General features: G+C 43.8%; 1 protein-coding gene and 1 long non-coding RNA gene across 2 annotated transcripts in view; both read right to left on the reverse strand.

Moving 5' to 3' along the window:
* Positions 1–1,836: 1,836 nt before the first annotated feature.
* The window catches only part of mipol1 (mirror-image polydactyly 1), a gene marked incomplete at its 5' end in the record, with an annotated part of 25,010 nt that continues 15,778 nt past the window's right edge, over positions 1,837–11,068 (reverse strand). The window contains 2 exon segments of the mRNA XM_035674663.1: positions 1,837–1,977; positions 5,353–5,547. Coding sequence (XP_035530556.1) covers positions 1,911–1,977; positions 5,353–5,547 — 262 coding nt within the window.
* Positions 6,583–7,049, reverse strand: LOC118337565. The gene is made up of 2 exons (XR_004797157.1): positions 6,915–7,049; positions 6,583–6,692 (listed from the first exon to the last, which is right to left on the reverse strand). It is a non-coding gene; the product is annotated as an uncharacterized LOC118337565 (long non-coding RNA).

Below are 11,068 nucleotides of genomic sequence, written 5' to 3' on the forward strand. Positions count from 1 at the left end.
TAGTTTCAGTGTTCGGCTGTAGTTTTAGTGTATGGCTTTGACTGTAGTTTCAGTGTTCGGCTGTAGTTTCAGTGTTTGTAGTTTAAGCGTTCGGCTGTAGTTTTAGTGTTTGGTCAATGTTATCTGGGGTTGGTTGTGGCAAACGCAGCGGCACAGACACGTTTCAGAGCTGAAACCAGATGCAGATGAAGCTTCATCGGTTTCATTTAAAGCCCTAGTTTGACCGAGTTGTTAAAAGTTGTCAAAGTTAAATTTTAATTTGAAGTTTTTAGGGAACATGAAGTCAGAGCGGCTTCCTTACATTTGTCACAGCGATCCTCTGAAATTAATCTGAGCGGAGTTTCTGTTTAAAACAGGAGAGTTTAAAAGACAAACCTTAAATCAACAGATGAACTAACAGGCAGACTGATCTTCAATTAGAGACAGAGGAGGAGGAGGAGGAATCCTTCACTGCAGAGACTCTGAAACGAGAAGAAAACTGGACCCGAAAAGAAGTTTCATCCTTTCTGTGACACAGGGATTAGAAGCTGTTCATTAAAACATTTATCATGTTAGAAGATGTGAGGAGAGATTAAACATTTAACGTTTATAACAAATCATCTCATAAAATACCTTAAGCAAAAACCTTGTTACCCATCAATCTGTGGTTAGACCGACTGAGCAGTGTGAGACATTCCTGCACTCTTTATCAAACAACATAAACGTGTTCATATCCTGACGTCATTCCGGCTGCTCTCCAAATGTAGCGGTGAGTTATCTCGAACCTTCAGATACAGACTGCATTCTGACTTTGGTTCAGTAAAGTACCCGTTAAGGATCACTTCCATAACTGTCACCTCTTTTGTTTTCCAGCCTGAAACCCTGATTGATGGTCATGTGACTCTGTTATGAATTTACGTACAAACTAGCTCAATTACGCCCAAAGTAGTTTTTTTTAGCAGCTGATTTGGTGTCAGTTACTATCAATTATTGATCCTCTGGTGTCGACTCACACACAGCTGCTACAACCAGTGCAGGTCCATTCCTCCATATCTGCCCGTTAGCGGCTAACGCTAACTCCTACAGAACCCACCATGCTAATGTTTTATGGTCAAAATCTATCTAATGTTAGCAAACAACATTCAGTTAACCTCATTCACAACTTAATAGACTAAACTTGTGGTCGTCAACCTGAACCCTAAATTCCACTGGACACGGCTGCGATGTTTTCCGGCTGCACCACGGTTGCTGGTCGTGCCCGTTCTAGACAATGCTCTAAATTCCAAGAAGCTGCGGTGCGTCTCAGGAGTGTTTGTCTGGTCTATGTTTGACGGAAGTTGCGACACACTTGTGTCAAGCAGCACCGCGCAGATCGCATTGACACAAAGTCTGACACAGAAACAACACAGAGAATGCGGTCAGTTTTCAAAATAAAATACCACGTGATCTGAAGTGGAGAAACACGTTTCCTTTTGAAGGACAAAATACAGAATACGCGCTCTGAGGACGCTCCACCTCTGAAACGCTGTCGTTGGGATTTAAAGCGTCCTGAGGAGGAAGCACACGATCTATACAATGTTAAAGTTACATAATAAAAAGGAGAAAACAAATATTCCTAACATTTTATTTCATGTCCAGACCGAATAATGAAACCAGAATACACTGAATCATACAACCACATTTAAAGTAGATACACTACACAAAACAACAAGACACAGAAACAGAAATATTTCATGATTACAGCTGAACTCAAACAGCTAAAAACTGAAGAATACTTTTTGGTTAATAAAAGTTTTAGATACTGAACATAGGAATTAGAATGAGTCCACTGTAATAAAATGTGTATTAATATGAAGGAAAAATAACTGAAGGATGAAAAAAATAAAATCAGTTTATAAAAACAGAAAGTGTAAAATAAAAGCGACAGGAGATCAGATGACGGCTCGGAGGCTTCCTGTCCCGACTTTCTTCCTCAGAACCTCGACCAGACGCTCCAACCTGAGGAGGAAGAGGAGGAATGATTCATTAACACCGATGCAACCTGATCAGAAAGATTAACCCTTGTACAATTGCAGACAGTAAAATATTATTCCACAGTGGCTCCTGCAGGATCTGGTTTCTGTCTGAGGTCTGGGTGGGGGTCAGGTGAGGGAGGAGGGTCTGGCGGTGGAGGTGTTTCTGCAATGAACGCAGTTCAGAGAAAGAGATCATGGAGCCAAACCGAGAAACCGTTCAGATTGATGGTGTTTGACCCTCGAATGCGTATATGGAATCCTTGACCCGTAGCTAGCTAACTGTAGCTGTTACACACACACACACACACACACAGTAACTGTTCTACTGCAACCTGAGCTCATCTACACCCTGAATGTCTGACTGCAGGGACCAAACTGCCCCTCTAGCAACAGAGACGCTCACAACGTTAGCTTTCTGAATGTCTCTGTGGGAGAAATCCTTTGCTGCTGTTGATGTCCAGTGTGATCGGACTCTCACATAGGGCAGACAGGCTGTGGGTAGTTGGTAATAGAAGGGGCATTATAGCACTGGCTGTGGGTAGTTGGTAATAGAAGGGGCATCTGTGGGTAGTTGGTAATAGAAAGGCGATTATAGACTGGCTGTGGGTAGGTTGGTAAGGTAGAAGGGCATTATAAGCACTGGCTGTGGGTAGTTTGGTAAATAGAAGGGGCATTATAGCACTGGCTGTGGGTAGGTTGGTAATAGAAGGTGGCATTATAGCACTGGCCTGTGGGTATGCGTGAGTTGGTAATAGAAGGGGCATTATTAGCCTGGCTGTCGGGTAGTTGGTAATTTTAGAAGGAGGCGATTTATAGGAGCATTATAGCACTGGCTGCGGGTAGTTGGTAATAGAAGGAGCATTATAGCACTGGCTGTGTGGTCGTGGTTTAATGGTAGTGGAACTACCTGGTTTTGACTTTCTGTATACGCTGTAGATTGTGGGCGGAGGTCTAACAGAGATATCAGTGCAGAGACAGAAAAAGGAAAACTGAGATGAGAGTTGGAAAATTGACCCTGGATGACTTTCTAACACTCACTGAGGCTCTCTCTCTGTCTCTCTTTTTCTCTCTCTCTCCCCCTCTCTCTCTCTCCAAACCAAATTAAACTTCCTGTCTCTAATAAGCAGCAGATTTCTATCACCCCCCCTCCCCTCCCGAGAGCAAATATTCCTCTCTCCACTATTCAGAAACTTGGGAGGCTCTTCAGAGCCGGCCGCCCCCCCGCTGGCAGCCAAATTAGAGCCGCAGGTTTGAGCCCAGGAGGACGGCACGGGACGCAGACGGACGACTTAAGCTGTTTTCATCATGAATCTCATCCCTTCATCTTCAGACTGATGAGATGAGAAGCAGCAGAAGAAGAAGTCACGTTATTCAGCATCCGACCGTCATCCTGTAGGAGCCGAAATCTAAAGGATTAATTCTTCCTGATCAACTCGCCGGCAGAGACGCTCACACCGATGTCCGTGGAATATGAATCATCAGACCAAATCTCTTTAGTCCCACACGCTTAACTGGTCTTTGAACACATCCTGGAGTCTCTGAAGGCTGCTGTTAGAAACTGCAACATGTGTCTGATTTCGCTGGTTTCTACTGGAGACGTTTTACAGGCACACTTGTAAAATCTTTGAAGTTTTGAAATAAACTAATAATGAATCTTTAACAGGGCTCACGCTCTTTCATTTCATTATCCAGGACCTTTTCTTGACAGTACAGGGCCGCACTCGCTCACAAACAAGCTGCCGTTTTAGGTGAATTTACTACATTGATGTGGCCACAGCATTGTGGGTTTTTTACAGTTATTTACAGCGCGGGGCAGCCAGTGGCCGATATATAACACCAATATCAAAACAAAGAAAAGTCCTGTATAATTCTATTCTTCATGCACATGTTTACAGTAGGATGAATTACAGTTACAGTACAGGGATTGAAGTGCAGTGTGTAGTTTCTGCCACTAGGGGGTCTTTGACATCAAACAATAAGAAAAGGGGAAGTGTGATGAGGTGGTTGTCTTCACCACCATTGCAGCCCGGTTCAAATCTAGAGTTAAAAAGCTCCCAGATCTAAACAGTGGATGGTAAAAATGTTCACTGAAGTCTCTCCTTCACACTCACAGCCTGTTCTCATTCCCTTGTCGTCAAATACAGACGCAAGTGGTGTTCAGGTGGTTGTAATCTGCAACTTCACCACTAGATGTCACTAAATCTGAAACACTGATCCTTTAACAGAACTTCTGAAACTAAATATAAACGATTTCATTCTGGGGTCGAACTAAAGACGATACATTGATCACTACATCGGTGTGCACTTCAGGGACAGTTGGTAAAGTGAGACATTCAGTATCTTATAATTGCTGCAGCAGCTGCTCACATGAACCCAGGTGTGTATTTACCTGCAGCTCTTTATCGGCCAATCAAACAGCATGATGTCATCACCCCGTGCAGTGTGTTTGTGTGTGTGTGTGTAAAGCAACATGTCAACAGGCTTGTTGGTATTTTGTAAAGGTCACTGGATGTATGTATACACACACACACACCAGCGATCATAAATAAATGTGTGGGTGATAACCGTCATTCATTAGTGGGTGAAATATATAGTTTATATATTTATACATATATAGGACAGAATACCACTGATAACAAATAGAACTAAATATAGAGGGAACTGTGATCCAGGTAAAGTGGCAACAACATTTAATATTTATTGCATTGATTCTATGTTAAGTCTATAAAAACTCCCTGTATAAGGATGGTTATGGGATGGACTCTGTGTAAGCCATAAGGAGGCACACATTGTTCCCAGGAGCTTGGAAAACTGCAGTAATTACTCCAGTGTTAAATCAGGTGACCACATGGTCATTAGTAACCACTGACCCTCAGTATCCCTCATACATACATAGAAAATGGATCTCATTTAAAAGCTCAGTCCTTGGTGCCCGGTTAGCTCAGTGGGTAGAGCTGGCGACCCATGTGCCCAGGGTTCGAATCCGACCTGCGGCCCTTTGCTGCGTGTCATCCCCCCTTCATTATTTTGAGCTCAAATATGAATTATTACATCACCAAATGGTTTCTGTTGAACTCAGATTCACATTCATAAACTGGGAACTCTGAGAGGCAGCTGGACACTGAACCAACCTCAGTGGTTCGGACCAATCAGGGTCCTCAGAGGAACTACTGGCAGAGCTTTAATGCCAGCAGTGTGACTAATGGCGGCTGCTAAGGAGGTTAGCATAGCAACTGCTAGCATTATCAGAGTATTTCTATAGTGGAAGAAACAAAGGATGACACTGAAGGCTTTGATCAGCTGAACACTGCCGTTCCCTGTAGCTCGCCGACAGTTGTGGTTAAAGGTAGAATCTAACCTGCGGACTCTCTCGCTGGCCTCTCGCTCCGCCTCCCGACAGCGCTGAAGCTCCACCTCCACGCTCTGCTTCTCCTTCGACAGCTGCTGGACCTGGAGCTGCAGGGGCGGGGCCTGATGAGCCGCCAGCGACGAACCCGCCGGAGAGACACTGTCACCGGGCGACGAGGGAGGAGCGGTGAGGAGGTCCAGAGAGCTGAAGATCATAAAACATCAGATTTAAAGATGCTGGTATCGTATGAACCTAGATGAACGCATCCATTGGTACCAACCGTCAGGCTAGCATGTTGGAAAAGAGGCTAAATGGTGCTCCAAAGTTAGGCTAAATTCTACAGATGGAAAACTGCAATGGCTATTTCCAAAGGGATCATTTGACCTTTGACCTCCAGATATCTGAATGAAAATGGGTTCTATGGGTACCCACGAGTCTCCCCTTTACAGACAGCCCTATATTGAACGGGATTATGCTAATGCCAGTTGTGGTATGAATTTGGCCTGGTGTATCTGAATACCCCTGCAGACAGTTAAAAACGTCTGGACAGGCCCCTGCAGGCCGACCCTATTCAGCTACAACAGGTTAATTCCTAATAACATTATTTATTGTTGAATCCTGAACGGAACTGGTTCAAGAACCAGAGATAACTAGGTGGCAGAGGGGTACTCCTAATCCACTCTTCTCTTCCCAATAGTTCCAGTTTTGAGCGTTTTTTGAACCATTAATTTTTATCTCCACTTACCATCTTGTAACTAAATATATTCAACATGTGTGCGTGCCGGAATGTGAAACAAAAATATGCACTAATTCATTTTTAGAAATACCCTTCATCTAACTTTACAGCATCTTGTCTTTTTGCTATTGTGTAATCACTGAATTTGTTTCACAATTGCAACCAGTGAAATCTCCTGTTTTCACTTTACTGGAAGGATGTTTGGCGCTCTGCACAGCTGTGCCAGAATTTGTAAGTAATGTCAAAAAAATTTATGAAATGTATTTTTTAAAAGCAAGCTATCACTTTTTCACAGTCAATCTTTTCCATAACAGTTCAATCCCCTTTTGAAAAACTGCTGAAAGCTCGGCATTAGAAGCACTTGTTAGATGAAGCCCTCCAGACTTTTTCAGTGTTACTCACAAAAACACATTTGAAGTCCCACTTCTGTAAACGCTCACGCTGTAATTTTCTCAGACCTGTTATTAAATGAGATTGAAATCCTGAAAAGGAAAGAAAACATACCTCTTCTGTTTGTAGGTGAGCATGGCCTCTGCGATGGGAAGCTGGTGAGCTCCGTTAGCTCCCATCATGTACTGAGTTACCCTTGACACTACGTCTGGGTTCTCCTGGGCTGCACAGGGCACAGTGATTAATTCTCTACTACTGACTGTATAGTACCTGAACACATTATCAGAAACATAAATCAAGATGCTCACATCCATTTCTTAATTTCAAATACAAATTTTGTAACTTAGGAGCAAAAATGACCAGTTCTCCATATTGCAGATGTTCTCTAAAGACTACTAGAAACTAAAAATAGGTATTTAATCGTCAGTAAGACGTAAGAGCCCACCAACAACAGGAGCTTCTGGCTTGTGAAACAGGTCCCTCCAAGCAGCGTCCTGGAACAAACTGTTGTATCGATAGTCAATAGTGCCGAGATATTTGGAGACTGGATGTGTGCCTAAACCAATAAAAGAAAAACAGTCAAAATCAGACAACAAACAGCTTTAAAGATGCAGTGTTAAATTAATATAACTAACAAATAAGACCAATACAGAGAGGACTGGGAGCCTCCTCTGGTTTGTTGCCATCAGCAACATGTGTTAGTTTGCTTTATTGCATCCATTGGTACAACCGTAACAGGCTAGCATTGTTGGAAAAGAGGCTAAATCGGAGTGCTAAAGCTATGGCCAAAATTATACAGATGGACTGCGAAATGGCTAATTTCTCTTAGGATCAATATCATATGAACCATTTATGACTCACAGATAATCTGAACTTGCAAAATATCGGGATTCATCAACACGGAGAGTACTCACCACGAGAACTCCTTTACAGACGCTCCTATAAACCATATGAACCCGGGATTCTCAAAAAATCCTAATGCCAGGTTGTGTATGAATTTTTTGGCTGGTGTTATCTTGAAATACACCTGCAGAAGTTAAAACGTTTGGACAGGCCCTGCAGGCCGACCCTATTCGCTACAACAGGTAATTCCTAATAACATTATTTATTGTTTTGAATCCTGAAAACGGAACTGGTTCAAGAAACCGGAACTTACTTTGGTGGAAAAAGGGGTCGCTCCTGGTCAAACATTCCCAGGAGTTTCCCCTGTTTGGGGACAATACAGGTGTTATAAAGTGATGTGACAACAGTCGATGTGGACTCCTCCCTGTGACGGAGTGATAGTTAATCAAATCAGCTGTGGAATATTGATTAGCTTCTGATCGGGCCTGCAGTTAATTTTTAAAGGTAAACAGACAGAAACAGACAGACAAAGACATCCCAGAGGACAGAACGAAGGACAAACCCCAGTTCATCTCTCTGGTTCAGCTGTTTGTTCCGACGCCTTCTGTTGAAGTTTTTTACTATTTTAGGTTTGGGTTTCCATGGTTTAACCAGCAAGTTTGCCCGACCTGGCCGGGCAGTGGAGTCTGACTTGCCTGTCCACTGAAGCTCCTAAACCAAAACAACGCCGCAGGTCACAGTCAAAGGTCACAGCAAGGGTCAAGTCTTGTCCCCTGACCTGCAACAAATTAAGTTTTTAGTCAACAGATTGTAAACGTGCTGGGATCCAGATCCACCAGAGACCAGCTGTGACCCAAGGCAGGGATCCAGATGTTCATTAAAACCACTGAACAGGAATAAGCACACCTCAGGAGTTCAGTTTGTCCAGTGGGTTCACTTCATCTGGGATCAACCTCTGTGGCTTCCAACACTGAAAGTAACAGAGGACCACAGAGAGTCTGAGCAGCGGCTGCTCGTGGCCTGGGTTGTAAGCTTTATAGCTCTGTTAGTTTCTGGGTTAGCTCGGACCCTACCAAAAGCTAGCGTTCTGCTATCACTGCTGTGGACAGACTGTCCCGACCCCACTGTGGTCGGGTCGAGGTCCTTTGCAGTCTCTGATTGTGTTTTGCAAATTTGTGAGAGGGAGGAGCTAACAGAACTTGGAGGGAGGAGCCTACACTCTGTAGAGTCCGCCAGGTACCTTAGCTTAGGGAGACTCCAAGAGTAAGCAAGCCACCGCTATTTGAAGGTATCTCTCTTTTTTATTCGGTGTGGTACGCTGAAAACATTCTTTACAATGGAGAACGTAAGACTCACTTTTAGGCTAATGATACATTAATGTTAAATTGTAATTATGTTTAAAGCTTCAAGAAACATGGAGGCTGCCAGGGTCCCCTAAATGTGATTCAGTTCAGATAGTCTCATTAACAGCCCTGCTCAATTAGCTGTGCTCGTGTTGCCGCTGTGTTGACGTACACACAGCTATCACTGGAAGAACTAAAACATGATGATTGTCTTTTTTGTGGATTTTATGGACGTTCAGAGTAATATCAATGTGTATTTCAGTGAAGTTCACAGGGACTCAGAATCTCTGTAAGGCCAGAAAGGAGGACGGAGAGACTCACCTTCCTTGCAGTTATCTTTGCCTCCCCCTTGCAACTCTCAGCGCCCTGAGGAGGCTTTAGTCTTTTGTCCTACCTGAAAATGTCTGTCAACAGACCAAGATCCTGTGAGTCCATGAACCAAGCAGTTAAATTACTGAGACAGTTGGAAGGTTTCAATTCCCCACCTCCTCCTGTGATTTTAATATGTTATAATTATGTTTAATGTTTGTAGAAAACCCTGTCAAACACAACACCAGATATAAAGGGGTTATATAAAGTAAAATCAAACTAATCTTTTCTGAGAATGAAGAAAATAAACAGGAGAAATAGTTTTCTGTTTCTTCCCAAAAACACGAATAAAACGCAAAATCCAGACCACCCCCCCACCTGCTGAATCCCCCCTCCTCTGTGTCTCTGCCAGGCGTTAGCATCAAATCCTGAGTGATATATTGGAGACTCAAACCAGTTTTAACAGCGTGGGCAAACAAGCACGACTTCACTTTCTTTACATGACTCTGTTCTGTTCACTCTGCAGAGCTTTACAACTTTTGAACCATTAACAACTGTCCTTTATAGGGTCTGATGTTGGGGAAGCACGATAACACCAAATCAATAATTCAAGATTAATACAAACAGATAAGAACAAAATACACATCCTTTTAAAGTTTTCCCATAATAATTGAATGAATCCTGTTCTTTCTTTATAATTAATCAGTGTGTGTGAAAGCAGGAGTGAACAGGTTGTAGTGTAGTCCAACAAGAGTCCACAACCAGAGGTCCAACACAGAGTCCCACAACAGCAGAAGTCCAAACCAGAAGTTCCACAAACACAGAGTCCACAACACAGAGTCACGAACAACAGAGTCCAAACAACAGAGTCACAACACCAGAGTCCCAACAGAGTCCAACCAGAAGTCCCAAACACAGAGTCTACAACAACAGAGTCCAACACAGAGTCACCAAACAGAGTCCAACACAGAGTCCAACACAGAGTCCAACACCAGAGTCCACAACACAGAATCTACAACACAGAGTCCACAAAACAGAGTCCACAACACAGAGTCAACACAGAGTCCAACACAGAGTCCACAACACAGATTACAACACAGAGTCCACAAACACAGAGTCCAACACAGAGGTCCAAACAACAGAGTTCCACAACACAGAGTCCACAAACAGAAGTCCAACAACAGAGTCCAACACAGATCCAAACACAGAGTTCCAACAACACAGAATCTACAACGAACAGAGTCACAAACAACAGAAGGTCCAACACAGAATCCAACACAGAGTCCAAAACAGAGTCACAACAACAGAGTCCAACAACAGAGTCAACACAGAGTCCCACAACACAGGTAAACACACAGAGTCCACCCAACACGGTCAACACAGAGTCCACAAACACAGAGTCCAACACAGAGTCCACAACACAGAGTCCAACACAGGAGTCCCAACACAAGTCCTTAGCTTGTTGCTAATGCAGCTGAAAATTGCCCTCGCAGCTAACGTTAGCAAATTACTTGTTCAGCTTATCTTTCCTTCAGACTCCCGAAGGATGATGGTTGTAATCTTACTTGCTGGCTCACTAAACAGTATTGCTAGCAAAATACTATCTGAAGTTGGATATGTTAGTTGCTAACGTTAAAGCTTACGTAATACATGATGCTAACTATGTATTTCTGATTCCTGGTGTCGGTCGCTGTAGCGGTGTGGGGTCTGGTGGTGTTGCCTGTAGTGTGGGTCTGGGTGGTTGCTGAGGTGTGGGTCTGGTGTCGGTCCGCTGACGGTGTGGGTCTGGTGTGGTTGCTGTAAGGTTGGGTCCTGTTTGGTTGCTGACGGTGGGGTCGGTGTCCGTCGCTGTACGGTGTGGGTCTGGTGTTGGTTGATGTACGTGGTGGGTCTGGTGTCGGTCGCTGTACTGTGGTCTGGTGTTGGTTTGCTGTACGTGTGGGTCTGGTGTCGGTCCGTACGGTTGGTCTGTTGTCGGTCCGGGGCTGTACGGTGTGGGTCTGGTGTCGGTCGCTGTACGTTGTGGTCTTGGGTGTTGTTGCTTCATGGTGGTTGGCTTGATGGCTGATTTGTAAAACGGCGAGCTAGTTTAGTACATGGAGCT

The sequence above is a fragment of the Morone saxatilis genome, unplaced genomic scaffold, assembly GCF_004916995.1.
Source record: "Morone saxatilis isolate NCDOM2014 unplaced genomic scaffold, NCSU_SB_2.0 Contig3, whole genome shotgun sequence".
In the NCBI taxonomy this organism is placed as follows: Eukaryota; Metazoa; Chordata; class Actinopteri; family Moronidae; genus Morone; species Morone saxatilis.